At 43.5% G+C, this 20,696-nt stretch overlaps 2 protein-coding genes across 7 annotated transcripts in view; one reads left to right on the top strand and one right to left on the bottom strand.

Moving 5' to 3' along the window:
* Positions 1–5,103, bottom strand: part of Cfap221 (cilia and flagella associated protein 221) — a 99,116-nt gene extending 94,013 nt beyond the window's left edge. For 2 of the 3 annotated variants that reach the window (XM_070021846.1, XM_070021848.1), the window contains exons 1-3: positions 5,002–5,103; positions 3,580–3,765; positions 833–933 (exon numbers count right to left, since the gene is read on the bottom strand). In XM_070021846.1, coding sequence (XP_069877947.1) covers positions 833–933; positions 3,580–3,718 — 240 coding nt within the window. In that variant the 5' untranslated portion in view covers positions 3,719–3,765; positions 5,002–5,103. Of the gene's footprint in view, positions 1–832; positions 934–3,579; positions 3,766–4,800; positions 4,972–5,001 lie in introns of those variants that run through there. The other variant, XM_070021847.1, reaches the window with a different exon arrangement.
* Positions 5,104–16,363: 11,260 nt separating this feature from the next.
* Sctr (secretin receptor) overlaps positions 16,364–20,696 on the top strand; it is a 70,111-nt gene continuing 65,778 nt past the window's right edge. For all 4 annotated transcript variants that reach the window (XR_011371784.1, XM_070021858.1, XM_070021857.1 and 1 more), the window contains exon 1: positions 16,364–16,621. Coding sequence is in view for 3 of the 4 variants with exons in the window: in XM_070021858.1 (XP_069877959.1) it covers positions 16,550–16,621 (72 nt within the window). In the remaining variant the exon portion in view is untranslated. The remainder of the gene's footprint in view (positions 16,622–20,696) is intronic.

Genomic DNA, 20,696 nt, shown 5'->3' with positions numbered 1-20,696 from the left:
TTTTCACATAGATAAGCACAAGTAGGACCATGAGAGACAGGCTGGTCAGCATTCAGTTCAAGGAAGAAGACCCAGGCAGGTCTGGTCCTTCATCTAGTTCTACGGAAAACCTCCTGTAGCCTGGCTGCTTGAAGTCCCACTTTTTCTTCTATCCTAGATCCTGCTTAGAAGAGCTACCTTTACCTGGCAGACCTCTGCAAATCCTCCCTTACCAGAACGATTGATTCAGGTATTGGTATCTGATCCAAATAGGTTAAAAGGGTCTGAGCTAGAACACCTAGGAAAGAGACACCCCTTTTCCTGGTGGTGGTAAAACCAGAGTGGTTTGGAGGAAGGTAACCCAAGAGTCAAATTCTGTCATGATCACTCGGTAGCTCTATGTGCTCTATGTGCTGGAATCCTTTCTCCTTCATCTCTAAGAGATACAAACGGCACAGAGCTACAATAAGGATCAAATTGGATCAGTCCCCAGCCCCACCATAGGGCAAAGTATTTAGAAAGACTATTGGGAGGAGCCTTTGACAGTGGAAGAAAACGTGTCCGAGGACACTGATGTAGCTTTAGATTTTCTTAAACTTCTGATCTAGAACTTGAGCTGTTTATGAGTACAAAGACATCTCATTATGAGTGCAAAGACATCTCATTTCATGACCATGATTAACTATCCCCCTTCCAAAGTACCCATCAGAGGGCCAGGTGAGGTGTTCCAGGCCTATAATCTTGATGCTCAGAGAGCTTGAGGCAGGAGGTTGCACGTTCAAGGCCAGCCTAGGCTACTAGTATGACTATCTCAAAAACCCTAAACAGTTAAACAGACAAAAAAAGCACCTACCAGAATCTGCTTGTGCTTTTTTCCTACTTGATAGCCTCCAAAATGTACTATGCCAGGCTTCGCTTGGATGATCTTATTGTTCACAAGCTTGGCATAAACCTCTGTAAAAGCAAGGGAGATAAGTATATCATGAGACACCAGAGGGAATATTAAATTAATGAAGGCTCTCTTAACATGGACTGTCTTTCATTTAGGGCATTTTAAGCACAACAAAATTTCAGACACTGGATACAGCTGTCAGTAGGATTAATTATGAACTTAAACTGAACTTTAACTGAACTGAATGCTTCTCCCTCTACTTCTGAGCACTCCTGGGGAGACGCTCCCATCACCACAAAAATCTATAGCATACTTATTAGTTATTAAAATAACTCACTCTTCATTCATGTGGTACATGATTTTATAATAAAATACCAACTGGTAAAGACCACACACTTTGTCTTTGCTCTAACACTAAGATTATTTACTGTGTGTAATGAATACCCAGTTCACAGTATCCAAATACCAAATGTTGCATTTTATTACTATCTGTTTAACTTTTATTATTTGATCTTGCCTAGACCACATTACAAGGTGATATAGAGACATCTTAAAGCTCTGAGTATCATTGTGGACAGTAAAGCCTTGGATTATTTTGTTATAATATGAGTGGTTTAAAAAAAAGGTTTTAAGAGCAATATTAAAATAGCTGAGCTCATATAAGGGTTCAACCTATAAAACTTTGCTCAGATCTTTATTTGGGCAGGGCAGAGACAGGTGGAGAAGGCTCTGGAACTTGTCTCATTTTCATTTGCATGCTTTCTGCTTTGTGTCAGGTGGAGCACTGCAAATGTTTGTTTATAATCCTCACATTAGTGCTATGAACTATTATTTCCACTATGAGGAGTAGGAGAGTGAGGGTCACAGCTAAACAACTTCCTCATAGCTGGGAGAAGAAATCAGGCCTGTATGTGCCTGATTCTGAATACTAAACTGCTGCCCTTGGAATGTCTAATTCCCCAAAATGATAACCATTTGTCTTTGGCTGCATCTAAGTCCTGTGAGCCACAGAGACCCCCACCCCACAATTCATCATGATCGTGACACATCTGAAGTGGGCGTGAAAGTACTGTGATATTTCCTTTGCAATAACTGCTGATAGCAGTCACTGCTATCAACTTGGGGCCAAATTAAAGGGCTAGAGGGTGGTGGGTCAGGGGACTGATGATCTCTGTAGATTATTATATAGCATTTCTTTAAAGTGATTTAAATGACCATTATTTAGTGATTTTTATATGCTGAAAGAATTTGTGGTTGGGAGAGATAGGAGAGAACAATGGAAGGTATAACACTGATCAAGATCCATTGTACTCAAACTGATATGCTGCATTAAAGCCCCTTTGTACAAGTACTTAAAGATAGATATATCTATAGATATATGTCTATATCTATATCTATCTATCTATCTATCTATCTATCTATCTATCTATCTATCTATCTATCTATTTATCTATCTATCTACCAGTTGTGGGGTTTGAACTCAGGGCCTGAGCACTGTCCCTGAGCACTCTACCACTTGAGCCACAGCACCACTTCTGGCCTTTTCTGGTTATGTGGTACTGAGGAATGGAACCCAGAGCTTCATGCATGCTAGACAATCTACCACTAAGCCACATTCCAAGCCCCAAGGATAACTTTTTAAAGTAAAAAAAAAAAAAGAATGACTTTTGTTTTAAGGTTACAGAGTAGATATAAAACTATTATTTTCCTTCTAACACCCAAATGATCAAGTATACAATTTTTACTTAACACATCTTAGGATGACAAGAGTCACCAAAATAAAACATTTCTAAGATGTAAGATGGGTGTGGTGGCTCACACCTCTAATCCTAGCTACTCAGGAGGCTGGGATCTGAGGATTGGGGTTCAAAGCCAGTCGGGGCAGGAAAGGCCATGAGACTCTTATCTCCAATAAACCACTCAGAAAACCAGAAGTGGTGCTATGGCTCAAGGATAGAGTGCTTGCCTTGAGCTGAAGAGCTGAGGGACAGCGCCCAGGCCCAGAGTTCAAGCCCCATGACTGACAAAAAAAAAAAAAAGATATAGGATGACACATTGTAACAATGAGATGTTCAAGACACTATATTGAAATGAACTTTACAACTTTGGCAGGGGTTGGGGGGTGGGAGGGTTGGGGAGAGAAGTTGGAGAAGTGGGGAGGAAAAGGATGGTAGGGGAAAAACAAAGGAGGGAGTAATAATGCTCCATAGGAAATGTACTCATTACCTTACTCATGTAACTGTAACCACTCTGTACAGTATCTTTACAACAAAAAAATATAAAAAATACATCATTTAAGTGGCTAGATCTAAATAGAACTATTGTTTGTAATTATAAGGCACCAGTGATTTACACCTTCAATCCTAGCTACTCTGGAGGCTGAGAGCTACGGATTGTGCATGGTTCGGAGCCATCCCAGGTAGGTCAGTCCATGAGACTCTTATCTCCAATTAACCAAAAAGTTGGAAGTAGAGCTGTGACTCAAGTTGTAGAGCACCAGCCTGGAGTGAAAAAACTAAAGGACACTGCCAAGACCCTGAGTTCAAGTCTCAGTACTGGCACAAAAACAAAACAAAACAACAAAAACCTATTAGGAACCTATAAAATGATATAGACAAATCAGCATCAACTTTTCCATTCTGCCTTCTGGAGTTGGATCCCTTGGGAGGATGGGAGCTGTTCACAAAATCTGTTTTCTAACTACTTACTGGATTCCAGGAGGTGATTAGGAACTTCTCCTCTTCTCTTGGGCTCCTCCACCAATCTCTTCAAAAGGATGGGTGATAGGTTACTACAGGGTTCTTCTGCATTCTTTTGCTGTTGGCTAGGGTTTTTCACTGCTGCCATTTTATTATGGAAAATGGAATCTTCTTTCTAGAGCCAAAGTTTATTTCCTAGGGAGAAGAGAGCACAGCAAAATCATTTATGAGAAACCACATGCATATGCTTGCTCAATTCTGCCTATTATACTGTGGTTCAAGTCCTTCCTACCTCTTGTCTGCTGGCCATTCCTCTCCACACAAAGATTCATGGCTCTTCCATTAACTTTTTATGCCACACATCATAACCCACCCCAGTGGCATTGTCCTTTAACAGCTTTCCCCAAAATGTTCTCCTGAGATGTTTCTTAGGTATGTAAAAGGAAAAATAAAGACTTGCCTAGTCAAATAAGCACCAAAAAATGTTGAAGTAATCTAAATCTGTTTCTTAGAGGTATTTGAAGATCTCTTTAATATATGGAATAATTTTTCAGGACACTGGCATTTATGTCCCCTTCCCTAGTACTCTGCTACTAAAGGGGAGTTGTAGGGAGGCTACAAAGGCCTGGGGACATTCCTAGGACCTTTGTGGCTCTAGGAAGTCATACTATGGGTCAGACTTGCTTTCCCTTGATACTCATTTAAAATTCCATGCTCCTCATGAAGTTGATCCCAACACCCTTAACCTTCTTTAGTAATTATTGCTTCTATTACTCACCAGCCCCTATAATTTATTGTCTAGTAATAACATTTTACAAGTTCCACATTTCCTTAGCTTCCATAACTATTAACTATGTGTGTGTGTGCGCGCAAGGGGGTTGAAATCGAATGTGTGAATGTTTGTGTTTCATTTTTTCATGTGTCTGCACTGTTAAGGGAAATAGAATGAATACATTGCAGAAAATGTTCTACAATCACTTTCTGAAACAAATTTCTGCTGACCCCTTCTCCCTGGCATCCCTTCTCCCTAGTATGGCCAAAGGCTGCCAACTCCACTTACCTCACCTGCTTGATTCACATCCTGCCCCCAAAGTCACCTTGTAGGTCCTCCCTTTCCTAGTCTCACACAATCTCTGCCTGTACTCCAGTCCAGTACTGCAGCTAAACAGTTTTCATACCAGCTCGCCCACACCATTGAACTTTGTCACCACCGTCCCCTCCCCCCCATACCTTTAGTCTCTGTCTTGTCTGTCCTCTACCGAGTCTCTCCCTAGCCAGAAGGCCTCTTTCCTTCAGTGACCTGTCACCCCATCCCTTGCCAAGAGTTGGGGGTCGACCCCACAACCATCCATCACTGCATCTTCGTTTGACCCTTTGGAGCCCGACCTTTTGTCCAACCTGGCCCTGGCTGATTTTCGGCTGGACACTTGCCTGGGGCTCAAGATTCTCAGCAGCTCGGTGGTAGACACGTAGTCCACCTAGGGCCGCCCCAGACCCAGTCCGGGGACTCCTACAGAGGGTTCCCGGGCGGGATTCGGCGGGCGCCCGCACCCGCTCAGGGCGTTGCCATGGCGACACAGACGCGCTCTCCGGGAGAGCTGTCGGACGCGACCAAATGCCCCCAGGGCGTGGGGGGAAACTGGTGGCCGCGGTTTGGGGACAGCAGGTTGTGGGTAACTCTGGGGCCTCGGACAGTCTTGGGGAGCTGTGGAAGAATAGAAAGAACATCTTATAGTGTGGGAAACTAGTAGATTTCCGGAGGAGAAGAGGAAAATCGGGAGATGCCCTAAACTGGTAACCTGCAAGAGCAGAACACGGCAGAAAGGAGGATGGTAGGGGTGGGACCTTACCACTGCAGTGGGGGCCAACCCCAGAGCTCACGCCCCAACACCTGCTTTTTTCTTTTGCCAGCCCTGGGGCTTGAACTCAGGGTCTGGGCACTATCTCTGAGCTTCCTTACCCCTAGAGCCTGCTTTGTTGTTGTTGTTAATACTTTTATAGTAAGTTTCATAAAATACATAGAAAGGTAGAATAAACCTCAGCATCCGCATTCAACCATGTTCAGATCATGAGTAATCTTGTTTTATCTCTACCTGTTCTTCACTGTATTATTTTGAAGAGAATTCCAGACATTATTATATCCGTAAATACTTCAGGATATGCCTCTAATACATAAAGACTCCCTTAAGAGAAGTCTTTAAGGGCTGGGAAGGTGGCTCAGTAGTAGAGCGCTTGCCTTGCATGCCAGAGGCCCTGGGTTTGATTCCTCAGCACCACATAAGCAAAAAGGAAGAAGTAGCGCTGTGGCTCAAGTGTTAGAGCGCAAGCCTTGAGCTGAAGAGCTGAGGGACAGCACCCAGGCCCAGAGTTCACGCCCCATGACCGGACCCCCCCCCCCGCCAAAAAAAGAAGTCTTTAAAATCATAATCATATCTTATCATATTTAAAAATCCACTACTATACTCGATTGTCTCCAAAATATGGCCCATCCTCCTGCTGCCCCTCCCCCAATGTGCCAGTTTGAATCAAAATTCAGATCAAGTAAACCCCACACATTGAAATAAATTGGCATGCTTTTTAGGCAAATCAATAAACAACTTCCACTATTTGCTGTTATAGTTTCTTTAATTTCTCCACTGAAGAAACAATTTCTGTCCTTGATGCTGAAATTTATGGGTTATAAGATTGAAAGCTGGCTTGTTTCCTGTCTCTCATTCTTGCATTCCACACTGCTAATCCATGGACATGTGTCTTTACAAAGCTGCCTCAAACTTCACTCTTCTCAGGAATTATTTTTATCTCTCTCCTTCCTATATGACTTGACTATTTATTTATGGTTCTATGTTAAGGGATTATCACAGGTACCCAGTGAGGCTCCCTGCCTTCCTACATGATCATCTCTGGTGCTGGATGTATTCTGCCTACTAACTGGAAATGTTTATTTTGTCCATCTTCAAATTCTTGAATCCCTCCTTCTTCACTATTTTCATTACCTACCCTTTCTTTTTTCCTTTTTTCTTTCCTCTCTTTGTTTCTTTCTCCTTTATTTTGGTATTGAGACTTGATCTCAAGGCCTTGCACTCTTGCCTGGCTTTTTCCATTCAAGGCTGGCATTCTACCACTCCAGCCACTCCTCCTTCTGGCTTTTTGCTGGTTGATTGGAGATAAGAGTCTGATAGATTTGTCTGCCTGGGCTGGCTTCAAACTCAGATCTCTGAGTATCTAGAGTTACAGGTATGAGCTACTGGTGTTGGCCTCCTCCTCATCTTTCAATGCTAGCAGTAATTAAGATTCACCTACCTCCCTCTTCAAACCTTGCATGCCAGAAGGACTCTTTTTCTGGCTCCTGACTTCCATAACCATTTGTTCCACCTGCTTTATATCTTTCTAATGCTTATCTCTTTACAGGCTGCACCCATAATTATTTGTGTATGTGTCTTAAACTGCAAATTCTTAGGGGAAGGGCACTGTACCTTATGTTGGATTTCTTACAGCCCTTGACCCAGTTCTTTGTACATAGTGATTACTCAGTGACTGTTGGCTAAGGGAGTGAAAAGATTCATTTGATTATCTAATGCACTGCTTCTGTTCTTTTTGTTTTGTTGTCCCAACAAAGTTGTAGATTTCAGAGAACAGGCATATCATGTTTCTTGTAGTTCCAAACTTTGCCACCCCAGCTCAAATCATGAGATATTTGTTTCTGTACACTAGTTAATGGGTATCAGGTCACATCTATAAGTATTTCCCATCAGAGAGAAATAATACATCCATCTCCTTAGAATATCTAAATAGAGCAGGTAGCTCTATTATTATTATTGGTGGCTCACACTTGTAATCCTAGCTACTAAGGAGAATGAAATCTGAGGATAGTGGTTCAAAGCCAGCCCAAGAAGCAAAGTCCATGAGACTCTTATTTCCAATAAACCACCAGGAAACCGGTGGTTTCCTATGGCTCAAGTGGGGCCTGAACTCTGGGCCTGGGCGCTGTCCCTCAGCTCTTCAGCTCAAGACTAGCACTCTACCCCTTGAGCCACAGCACCACTTCCAGCTTTTTTCTTTTTGCTTATGTGGTGCTGAGGAATCAAACCCAGGGCCTCATGCATGCAAGGCAAGCGCTCTACCACTGAGCCACCTTCCCAGCCCCTAGACACTGATTTCTAAATCATCACTCCTGGAAGTGTGAGCTGAGGCCATTGGGAGCTTGCTATGGATGTGAGATTTATCCAAGATCTATTGAATCAGAAACTGTGTTTTAATAAGATTTTCCAGTAGATTCATAGGCACATTAAAGTTAGAGACTCATAGAACCAATGGGTGCCCTATAGTTATGGCTTTCAGATCACCAATTACTTAATTCACTCATGTGTGCATTCCACACATTTTTTCTACTTAGCATTCACGATGGGCAGGACTCAAAGGTAGTCCAGTTCTACCAAGCGAATGCAATGAACCAAGTGTGACCATACAGGCACAGCTACCATAGCTTGTTACAAGCTTCAGTAATACAGGAGGAGCCATTCATTAAATTGCTCATTTAAACTTCCTCAGTGGCTTCACATTATACAGAGCATAAAGTCCAGAACCTTTTTAACACATTTTCAGGGCTGGCTGCTGGCCCTCCCTTCCATCTTGTCCTCATTTTGCTACCCTGGGTCCATCCCCCCCCTTGCCTGGCTGGGTGAATTAGAGGGGCTGCAGATCCTCTGATACTACTCATGGGGAAAAGTAGGGGTCTTATCCCCTTCCCTTGGAACTGACTACTTTTACTGCCTAATCAAGTCCCATCTTAATTTCTGATTTGTGTGATATAAGATGGTTTCTGGTTCTAACCTCTACTGCAGCAATTAATTACTTGAAACTTGACTAATTCCTAGTTAGTGAAAGGATTCCTGCCTCATAGGGGCTTTTTTCCTTCTAAGTCAGGCTCTGCTTTCGCAGAACTGTGTTCTCTCCCTTCATAGCTTAGTTCATGCTTCTGTCACAAAATACCTGAGTGGCTTAAAAACGACAGTAGTTGGGCTGGGAATGTGGTTTAGTGTTAGAGTGCTTGCCTAGCATGCATGAAGCCCTGGGTTTGATTCCTCAGCACCACATACACAGAAAAAGCCAGAAGGGGCGCTGTAGCTCAAGTGGTAGAGTGCTAGCCTTGAACAAATGAAGCTCAGGGCTAGTACCCAGGCCCTGAGTTCAAGCCCCAGGACTGGCAAAAACAAAACAAAAGAAAACAACAGCAGTGTATTTCTCACAGCTCTGGAGGCTGTGAAGCACAAGCTTGACACCAGCACACTCCATGTCTGGTAAGATTTCACTTCTAGGTTCACAGATGAGACTTCCTTCCCCTCTGCATCTTCACATGCTGGAAGGAAGGGTAGAGAGCCCTCTGTTCCTCTTTTATTAGGGTACTAATCTATTCATGGGGGCTCTGCCCTTTTCATCTATTTATATCCCTACAGGCTCTACTTCCTAATTCCATTTTTACCTATTTTTATCTCTAAAGGCTCTATTTCCTAATTCCATTACCTTGGGACATGCTCTTAATATGTGAAATTTAGGAATACACATTGCAATCACAGCTGCTAGGTTTGTGTCTTTGACATGTGTCTCCCTCCACTATGTACAATGCTGGCTGACTGACCCATTCACCACTGAGTATACATCAGTGTGAACACTGTAGACAAGTGATTGTGTCCCAAAACCTCTTCATTTGAAGTAATATGTGTGTATATGTTCTTGGGATATGGCTAATATAGTCATTATTTATAATTCAAAGAATAAAATAAAAACCCCCTGATTCTGCCCTTTAGTCATCAAATTCCCTTTCCCAGAGGTAACTGTTGCCAAATTCATATTTATCATTTAAAGATATGTTTTACTCAGATACAAGCAATTTCATTTTCAAGACCTTCTTTAGAACCCAAATTTCTTATCTTACTTCTTTTTTATTTAAAAATATATCTGGGTGATTGTTCTGTATCTGTATATAAGGTGCCACCTTATTGTTTTCTATGTATGTATAAAATTTGATCATTGAATTACCCAGTCTCTATTGCTGGATATTTAAATTGCTTTTGATCATGTGCTATTATAAGTAATGCTATTCACACACATGTATATATCATTTCTTCAACACTATACATATATCCATTCACATATGTGTGAAGTATCTTTATGAAAAGTCCTAAGAGTGTAAGTGCATTAGTCAAATACTTTTATTTGGAGAATTTGTGGTATTTATGACTTGTCAAAGTATCCTCTCTGAGCGTTGCAATATTTTCTACTCCTAATTGTAATACATACATAATTTTTTGTTTCTTTGTAGCTTACCTACAAGTATATTGCATTACTTTTGTGTTTTTGTTGATGTGGTAGGTAAAATGTAGTATGTCAATGGTGCCTTTGTTTTTCACCTTTCTCAAGAGAAGCAGCAATGAGCCTGGTTCCATTTGTATAGGAGACATTTGTGGTTCATCCACTGTGAGTCCATACCTTTAGCTATTTTTTCCAATTAGATTTTTGTTCTTTTTCTTATTGAATTGGAACTTTTTACATATTAGGGACATCAATCTCTCTCTCTCTCTCTCTCTCTCTCTCTCTCTCTCTCTCTCTCTCTCTCTCTGTGTGTGTGTGTGTGTGTGCGCGCGCTATACTGAGGCATGAACTCAGGGTCTTGTGCTCCTGCTTGGCTTTTTCCAGTCTGGGCTGGTACTCTACTACTTAATCCATAACTCCACTCTGTCTTCTTGCTGATTAATTGGAGTTAAGAGTCTCACAGACTTTTCTGCCTGGGCTGGCTTTGAACCAATGTCCTGAGATCTCAGGACATACCTTTTTTTCTGTGATAACCATTATAGTTTTTCACAGCTTGTCATTTGGCTGTGTTGTTGATTGTTTTTGTTTTACAGAATAAAAAAAACCTATGCTATCAGAAGGCTTAATGAAGCCGGGCGCCCATGGCTCACGCCTGTAATCCTAGCTTACTCAGGAGGCTGAGATCTAAGGATCATGGTTCAAAGCCAGCCCAGGCAGGAAAGTCCGTGAGATTCTTATCTCCAATAAACCACTAGAAAACCGGAAGTGGTGCTGTGGCTCAAGGAGTAGAGCGCTCGCCTTGAGCTGAAGAGTGCAGGGACAGCGCCCAAGCCCAGAGTTCAAGCCCCACAACTGACGAAAAACAAAAACAAAACAGAAGGCTTAATGAGCAGAACACCAGTTGTTCATGCCTGTAATCCTAGCTACTCAGGAGCTGAGAACCAAAATGCTTTCAAAGCTAGCACAAGCAGGAAAGTTTATAAAACACGTATCTACAGTCAAGTGTGTGCACACACACATATACACACAAAGCTGGAAGTGGAGCTATGACTCAAGTGGTAGAGTGCTAGCCTTGCAAAATTGCTCATTGACAGTGCTTAGGTCTCGAGTTCAAGCCCCAGGACCTGAACACACACACACAAAAAGAATCAATGAAATACGTTGATCAGTAGGGGTTTGGGAAACTAGTAGAGAAATTACTAATTTGAGAATCTAGTTTAGTACATGTATGTCTGAAACCCCATAGTGGAACCTCTTGGTGTAATTAACACACATTAAAAAATGGAAAAATGATGGACAGCAAAGTGGAACAGGCTCTGTTGAGGACGATGGGAGAGGGAAGGCTAACAAAGAGGTGAATGGGAATGAATATGGCTGAAGCAGCTGTTAGCATGTATGAAAATAGAACAAGGAAATTGTTTTAGGAAGGAGAGAGTGGAATGGGGAAATCAATAGATGGGATGAGGTTGATAGGATACATTGTGTACTTGTAAGGAAATATTACAACAGACTCCTCATATAACTAGAGTGAGCTAATAAAAATATTAAACATGCTGTGCTGACTATTATTTCGTAACAAATTATTTCCAACCAGGTCACTTGAAACAATAATATAAAAATAAAAATAGTTTGCCTGGTGCTGGTGCTCATGCCTGTAATCCTAGCTAAATAGGAAGTCGAAATCTGAGGATCATGACTGGAAGCCAGCCTGGGCCAGAAAAGTCCATGAGATTCTTTTCTTTAAAAACTTTTAGTATAAATTAGTTATATAAAGAAGTTACAGTTCCACAAGTTAACGAATGAGAACAGAGCATCTTGATTAATATTCCTCCTTCCTTTGTTCTCCCCCATTTCCCCCTTCTGTCTCTATCCTTGTTACATAATTCATTTTATATAATGTAAACTGAATTTATGACTGCATTTGCTCACTCTTCTTCCCTCCCTCCATTTGTGTGCCTCTCCCCTTTCTCCCCTCAAAACACATTTCTACTTCTTGGTATTCATTTTGTTAAACAGCTCATTAAACTCTTATCTCCACTAACCAACAAAAAGATGGAAGTAGAGCTGTGGCTCAAATGGTACCAGCCTTGAACAAAAAAGCCAAGGGAGCTCAAGGCCCTGATTTCAAGCCCCAGGGCTGACACACACACAAAAGTGTATTTCTGGGATAAGAAGTCAGACATGAAAAAGTATAAGGAAAGTGTATTCCAACTCCCGGCTTCCACTGGAGAAAACCATCTTTTTTAGTTAGTGCCACATGGTTACTGTCAGGTGGGAGCCTGAACAAGGTTTGTGGCCAACAACTTAAGTGTATTGAATTATTCTCAACTTCATGCTAATGCTAAAAGAGGAATATTAATTTCCCTATTACACAAATGAGGAAACTGAGGCTGAGTGAACTCAAGTAACTTGACCAAGATCACAAGGTTAATGGGTAGCTAAGTCAGGACTTGAATCCATCCTTTGCTTTATGTCAAATGTCTGACCGGGAAGGAATGGGGGAAACTTCTGGGAGACTAGCGTACACCTGATTTTTCTATGCTTTGTCCAGTGAAGATAAGCCCTTGTAAGCAACACTGTTCTTCAGATAAAGTTTTGTTTCTTTTTATTTGCTGTTTTAACTATAATGTTTCATATCTGTATTTAAAAGGATGCTGACAAATAGAGGAGGAAAATATGAAAAGTAAAGGGGAACTTTCTTGAGAAAGCTTTCCATGTTTTCAGAGTATAAACAGTAAGCTTGGGCCATAAAAACCTCATTAAAATGTCAGTGTTACACCTTTGTACTTCAGGACTGAATAGCAAATCACTTACCCCATTATTTATGGCTCATCAATAATACATTAGCTCTGCTCTCAGGAAAGCTGACATTCAAGGATGGGCTGGTCTCGTGTGTGGTTTATTCCATTCCCAAAGGGGCAGAGCACCACTTGCGTGGTCATTTGATGAAGACCTTAGACTCAAACACCCAAAAGAACCAATATCTCCCTTCCCAGTGCTCTCCTTCCTCCCACTATCCCAAACTAGTCCCAGAAATGCAGATAGCATTTCCTAAAGGAAGCCTTCCTTCCTCAGAAGCAATTCCAGTCATAGGATGGAAATTGTTAAAGTGTGTGTGTGTGCGTGTGTGTGTGTGTGTGTGTGTGTGTGTGTGTGTGTGTGAGAGAGAGAGAGAGAGAGAGAGAGAGAGAGAGAGAGAGAGAGAGAGAGAGAGGCAGACAGACAGACAGACAGACAGACAGACAGACAGACAGACAGACAGACAGACAACAAAAAGACAGACAGGTAGACAGACAGACAGGCAGACAGAGAGAAAAGAAGTGGGGGTGACAGGCTTCAGCTTGACTATATTGAGATGGTGGATGTTAATGTTCAGGTTTCGCCTCTCTCCACCTATTTTCAGTGCAAGATAGCTTTATTCTCAGCAAGATCTCCGCATGCCATGGAAAAGATCACCATCTTTGCTATTAGTTTGGTGGTAATGGTAACACACAGGGTTTGCTGGTGCCACTCCTATTGGTTCAGGGTCAGTCATATACTCATTCCGGAGCCAATCAATGTGATTAGTTGATTGGTACATGGTGACTCTCATTGCCCAGGTCTGGACTCCTTATGAAAGCCCCAACCAAAAACTTTCCTTCTCCTGTGACATGAAAGTGGAGCAGGGACAGGTCTTATATCAGAAGGAGAAATGGAAGATGAACAGGCAGAAACAACAATTGTCAAGGAACTTGTAAGACAAATTTTTATACAATTGTTGTTATTCATATGCATTTGAACTGCATGCATGTGGACTGACAGGAGTCAACAGATGTATGGATCCACTAAGCTTTTATTGTGTGTTCTCGTAAGATTTACTACAATTTGAGATGTGACCCACTTTACATTCTGCTGTTGTTCACAAATACAATAAATAATAAAAGGTTGATTTATTATGTGGTGACACTGGGGCTTCCAAGGGGTAGAATGCTACCATGTGGACTTTGTGTATGGAGCTGAGGTTGCCAAGACAACTTCTCAGACCTCTATCATCTTAGCACAGCATCCAGAACTGAGCAGGTGCTCAGTGAACATTAGTTCTCCAACAAGGGTTTATTGCTGTCGGAAAATAAAAAGAGCAACATAATTTAGACAGAGAGAGGGGGGAAGGAGAGAGAAAGAGGTAATATCTCAAGCCAATGGTGAATCCTCTCAACAAAGAATGAACCCATTTCATAAATGGTAAACATCAAACTTGTCCTTATAAACCCTCCTTCTCTACCCACATTTTAAGGAGATGCTCTCAAGGGGAATGGCCCTCTGAGCATGCACAACTGATAAGAAATTGTAAAAGAGTCACATATCTTAAGATAAGATTCACATCTTAAGATTCTCTTAAAAGAGACACATCTGGGGTGTATGTCTCCTAAAAATATATTGAAGGCAAAAGGAAAGGAGCAAAGATGTCTTACCCTTTTGGTACCAAGAACATTTTTAATTCAATTTTTGTACTTACCTTTACTGTCTACCTCTCTAGAGTGTCTACATAAAGCCACTGGAGAAATTCACCCTAAAACTGACATAAATACTCCCATCCCTGGATAATATTTAAAATACTGTTAGGAGAACCTAGTGACTTAATAGTGTTCTGATGGCTATGACTTTCCTGTGTAGTGGGATTAAGAGAAAGAGATTAGAAGCCAATGTAGGAAATTAAGATCACAGAGATGCCCCCTCTTTGTAGGGTTATAATGAAGCTTAGAAGATTTCTTACCTCCCAAGGGCATCGCAGTATTTATGGTCCCATTTGTTCTTCCATAATCTTATCTTCATCAAGTAGTGCCATCTAGGGATGGTTGCTGTTCAGTATAACACTTCACCATCCATCACAGTCTGACCCACAGTAGTTCTTTGTAGGAAGGAGACTGTCAAAAGCAGGAGAGAGGAGGGCGGAACTCATGCCAGTTCTCCAAATGTGATCCAACACCTGTTGTGTTCCCATTTTAAGATGGTGTTTATGAGGATGCTCCAAAATCAGCCCTCCATTTCTGCAGCGATTTTCCAACCTTACTTAACAAATTTCTTCTGGGAAGGAAGGCTGCTGAGGAGCCACTTTAATACCACTGCTTAACAGCCTGATCAGAGACCCCTTACAAGGCTCAAGCGCTAAGCTCTGGGTCCAAGTTACAAGCAGGCAGCCACGTAGTGGGTCTTCCGCCATCCTCCACACTCCTTTTGGTGGACATCACCTGGGGGAATTTGATGAGCTGATGTACTCAAAGAGCCTAGGAGAGAGGGCAGAAACGTGGAGAGGCAAGAGGGAAGGGAGTGGACATCAGAGCGAGACAGAAAAAAAAAGGATCTACAAGATCCAGGCATGGTGGTTCATGCCTATAATCCTTGCTACTTGGGTGGTGGAGAGGTGGGGATCATGGTTCCTGGCCAGCCGGGGGGGGGGGGGGGGGGGAAGTTGGTGAGACTCCTTCTCAACCAATGAAATACGCAGCACCAGTGGTGTGGACCTGTCATCCTAGCTAAGAGAAGCGTTTAACTTTAGGATGGGAGTCACTGGGTAAAAATGGGAGACCCTATTCAAAAAATAACTAATGCACAAAGGGCTAGAAGAGTGGTTTAAGTGGTGGAACACTCACATAGGAAGGTCCCAGCACCCCCCCCCCCGCCTCCAATAAAAGAAAAGCCATTTGGGGGACCTTGCACTAAGGAGGTAAGAGCAAACTTCCGGGATAAGGGAACACCGAGAGGCATGCAGGCTAAGCAGGCTAGGCGAATATCTGCCTGGTATTTACTACAGAGCGTCCCAGGGAAAACAAGTGTCACTGAGCTTCACTGGTAATTCTTCATAGGCACAGCTCCAAAATGCCTGGGTATACCGAGACCCTCTTGATCTCACCTGATCACCAAAGGCTTCCTGGTATGGAGGGTAGGTGACAGGAAATTTCTGGAATAAGTGAGTGTAACTTGAATGATGAAGAAAGGCAAAGTGGAAATCAGCAAGTTCAAGGTCGTTGTCACACCCCACACCACCCCCTCCCGGTGAGAACACACACAGTGGGTGGGCGCTTACTGAGTCCCTGGGTCTTTCGGTTACCGATTAGGTTGCATTCGATACATTATTAGGAACGTGAATGGATACTGAGGCTCAAACAGGTGGCCCACACCTTTCTGTAATCCCAGCATCTTGGAGGATCATGAATTCGAGGTCAGCTCTAGGCTAAGTGGAGACCCTATCTTGAAATAAATAAGCTGCTCTGGACCCCGCGAGCTGCTGTGGCTTGGGTCCCTAGGATCCAGAGCCAAGGAAATGCTCTTGTGAACTTCGGGGTGGGGGTAGGGGTTGCAGCCCTGAAGGCTGGGCAGCGCCTGATGTTTGTTGTCCTCTCCAGGGCCCTCACCCCCACTTCCCTGCCAGCTCCGCCTCTGCCTCCGCCTCCCCCCCTCATCACCCCCATAGGGGACTGGGTGGCGGCGCGCAGACCGAGCTGAGTCCTTACCATAGCACCTGGTCCGGGAAGTACTGCCGTTTGAAGACCTCAGCGGGTCGGGGGGTGTCTAGCTATGGCTGCTCGGGGATCGGGGGCCGCCCAGAGCCTGGGGTGCCGCGCTGGACGCTGAATTACAGTGCAGGCAGAGCGTAGAAGCGAGCGACCGTCGGGGAGGAGCGAGGCGCACCATGCGCCCCTGCCCGCCGCCGCTGCGGGTGCCGGTGCTGCTACTGGTGCTGCTCTCCGGCGCCGCACGCACGGTGAGTCCCACACCTTCCCCGGACTGGTGCCCAAGGGTCTCGCTCCTTTAGGATCCTATGCGGGATGGGGTGGATTGGTTGGGGAGCGCAGAAATTCCGCAGAGGAGAGTCCCGCTCTGCCCTCAACAGTGATCTCTATCAGCTCCTTGCGGGGAATAGGGGTGGGGGGGACCTCAAAGGGGGAAAAGCCATCGTGGGCACCAGGGGCACCGGGCGGAGGCAGCTCTGGGGTAGATGCTTTGCCCTCTGCCTCTGCTCTTCCTCCAGCTGCGCCTCTGGGTCCCTCATGGACGGAAACTGTGGAGCCATCCCTGGCAGCGCCTAGCGTGCTGGGCACCCCGGCCCTCCAGGGTTTCATTGAAACCTCCGAATCACTCTCGTGTCACCCTTGTCGTGTGCAGACAAAGAAGCCTAAGGATCCAAAGAGGGGTGATGGTGGTGGTAGCGATGTGGATCTTGCTTCTTGTCCGAAAAAGAGCTTGGGGACTCACATCCGTCTGTCCCCAAGTCTTGACATTTTCACACGCACGCACGGGGCTGCAGATGGGGAAATCTCAGAGAGCTCTGGCTGAGCGTCTGGGTCTCTGATGGGACAGTGTGCAAGTCCCCACCCCCGCTCCTGTGGGATTTGTCTTCCTGATGTCTGCATGTGTATGTCTGTGGGCTCCTGGGAGAAGCTGTTCCCCACAAACCAGGAAGAGACTGGAAGAGAAAAGAGGTCACAGGGTGGGTGATTTGTCTTTCTTTCCCATAGGAAGTCAGGAATGCTGGGCTTCCCCTGGGCTTTGTGCTTGCTACACAAGACTGGTAGGATGGAAGGAACAGGGAAGGGGTCAAGGCTGGGTGGGAGGCGGCATCTCACCTCAGAACCAGACCCATCTCATCCCATTCGCATTCCAAACTGGTCCCCAAGTTCTGCATTCTTTTGAGCAGCCTTCAGGAAAAAGTGCTTGGGGAGCCAATTTTGAGTCTTCCAAGTCTATCCTGGGCAAGTTCTTCCTGTTACCTGGCAGCTGTGTTTGCCCTTAGCCTGCCCCAGTTTGATCTTAAGGAAAAAAGTTGCTCCTGGATAATGAGCTTGCGGACACTCATGGTTGCCCCTCTTTCTGCAGCTCCAAGGCATTCCACAGCCATAGCTTGGAAAGGTGCACTTTGGGGGCTCAAGCCCAGCTCCCACAGTACCCAAAAGCCTCTTCTCATCAGTGGCAGGGCTGTTTTGCAAGGTGTTAGAGTACGAACACACACTCTTTAGTCTGAACTTCCTGCACTATGCAAGATGCTGGGCTGGTTCAAGGCCAAATACAGCTTTGTATTTGTATACAGTGTGTTATTCTATGGCTAGAGGGGGAGGAGCAATAGCTCCTTCCCTAGGTACCTCCCAGCCTTCTTCTTAGGTATTTACAGTAATCTTAAGACTCTCTTACTCATTCCTAGGCTTCAGAACTCAGGTTGAACTTGTGTTTCTATGCCAAGGGGACTCAGGAAGTACAGGGGAAAATGAGTTTGCTTAGCTCAAGTTGTCACTGTGTTTTAGAAGGATGCTTCATTGTAGTATGGTTTGATTCTCTCATATTATAAATGAGCAGATTGAGACACACAGAGAGGACATCTCTGACATCAACAATTCAGCATGAGAGCTTTGACTAGCTCTGCTTGTCAGGTTCCTTTTATTTACTTATCATATACTTAGGTACTTACATGCTCATGGATGATAAGTGTGTTAGTATCTGAACCATATGACTATATAATGATATAACCTGAACTATATGATCTTATATATTTCATATACTTATGTATTATATTGTATTGTTGGGGGACAGCTCTCCATGTTATTTTATGGGGTTTGACCTGTGGGCATGTGTCTTCAGACTTCATGGTAGCAAACTCCTTTAATAGATTTACAGCAGCATTGATAGTTTGGTTGAAGTATTCCTCAGCTGCTGAAGCTGTGGTTTCCTTCTGGATGCTTCATTCTGTGATTCTGGATGGTAAGATATTAAATGTGTGTGTGTGTGTGTGTGTGTGTGTGTGTGTGTGTGTGTGTGTGTGTGTGTGTGTGTGTGTGTATTCAGAGCCTTATACTCTCACTTGGCTTTTTCACTCAGACTGGTGTTCTACTGCTTGAGCCATGCCTCCACTTCTGGCTTTTTACTGGTTAATTGGAGATAAGAGTCACATAGACTTTTCTCCTGGGACTGACTTCAAACTGTGATCCTTAGAATTCAGCCTTGTGAGTGTGAGCTACTTATACACAGCCAAATACTGAATCTTGATGCTATCAAAGATTTTTAAAAATTTATTTGGTGTCCTGTTGAAGGAGACCATAGGCATCTGCCTACTTGCAGGGATAGATATCAAGTCACTTATTTCTCTCCCTCACATTTCTGCTTCTCCATACTTGGAGATGTCAGAGGGTTCTGTTCAAGTGAACACCAAAATACAGTAATGGCAAAAGGAGGTGAAGTATTCTGATGACTTCCATAAGAAACTCTGAGCTTCAGAGACAAATGGTGCCTGTTTCTCTCATATGGGTAAGCTAGACCTAAAATACATGGGGACATGATAAATTATACAGGATTTGAGGCATTCACACACAGTGAGATCAAAAGAAGATACGCTTAGAGAGGCACACAGAAATGGCAATGTCTATGTGCATCTGATCATATAAAATAATATTTATTGAAATGAACTCCAGGAAATGGAAACAAGAGAGCTTTTTTGGTTTTGTTTTTCTTGTCTTTTCTTTTTGTCTTATTTGTTTATCTGTCTTTAGGTGGGTAAGGCAGGGAACAGAAATGGAGGGGTAAAGGGTACACAAATGCAGCAGTGGTATTCACTAGACAGTGACTGGGTGAGAATAGGAGAGAAAAACTGGGAGATTGGGAGGGGAAAAACTGGGAGATAGTGGTGCAAAGGGTGATGTTGTCCAAAAAGAAATGCACTCTTGCTGGACGCTGGTGGCTCATGCCTGTAATCCTAGCTATTCAGGAGGCTGAGATCTGAGGATCAAGGTTCAAAGCCAGCCTGGGGAGGTTAGTCCATGAGACTCTTAACTCCAATTAACCACCAGAAAGCCAGAAGTAGCACTGTGGCTCAAAGTGGTAGAGCACTAGCCTTGAGTGAAAGAGCTCAGAGACAGTACCCAGGCTCTGAGTTCAAACCCCATGACCAACAAAAGAAAGAAAGAAGAAAGAAAGGAAGAAAAGACAAGAAAAAGAAAAAAGAAATGTACTCTTTACCTGACTCATGTAATGTAACCTTTGTACATCACCTTTATAATAACAATAAAAAATTAAATAAAGAAAAAGAAACTTTGAATGAATGATAGATGAGTGAAATGATGATTGCATCCATGGAAACTGTGTTAAACTGTGGCCCACAGCAACAAGTAATGAAGGACCATACCTGAAGGCAATCATTCTTTCAAATTGTACACAAATGTGCATGCAATAGAAAAAAGAGTCGCCCACGGCCTTTTAATCCATAGCTTCATGCAAACTGCCACACTCACCCCATTGAACTCATTAAGTTTGAACTCAAATGGGCAGTTTTCCTTCAAGCATATTTGTCTTAACTTTGAAAATGTTGACAATTGAGCTAAACAATTCTCTGTTGGGGGAAGAGTTTGTCCTATGCACTGTACAAGGCCTCATAGCATCCATGGGCCTCCATCCACTAGAAGTCAGAAGACTCTCTCCAAAGTTGTGATAATAGAAAATGTCTGTAGACATGGCCAAATATTCTGTGGGCAGAAGACAAAATCGCCCCTGAGTAGGTAGAGCCACAATCTTGAACATTGAGGAGATACATCATCAGGAATTTGTTACATGTTAGATTTGGAGCAGTGGTGTTGGTGACAGGGAATCTGAGTCCAAAGATGGAAACAGATTGCTATAATTTGCATCTTGAATGTCCTGCAAAGGCCCAGTGTGTTGAAGGTATAGTCTCCAGCTTGTGGCACTTGGGCATGGAGAAATCGTTAAGAATTGGGGGTCAAATGAGAGGAATGAGGTCACGGAGAGAAAACTTTGAAGGGAATATTGGAATCCCAGCCCCTTCCCCTTAGCTACCATGA

Source organism: Dipodomys merriami, unplaced genomic scaffold (genome assembly GCF_024711535.1).
Source record: "Dipodomys merriami isolate MVZ:Mamm:240054 unplaced genomic scaffold, mDipMer1.0.p SCAF_146, whole genome shotgun sequence".
In the NCBI taxonomy this organism is placed as follows: domain Eukaryota; kingdom Metazoa; phylum Chordata; class Mammalia; order Rodentia; family Heteromyidae; genus Dipodomys; species Dipodomys merriami.
This window is presented reverse-complemented; position numbering and strand designations above follow the sequence as displayed.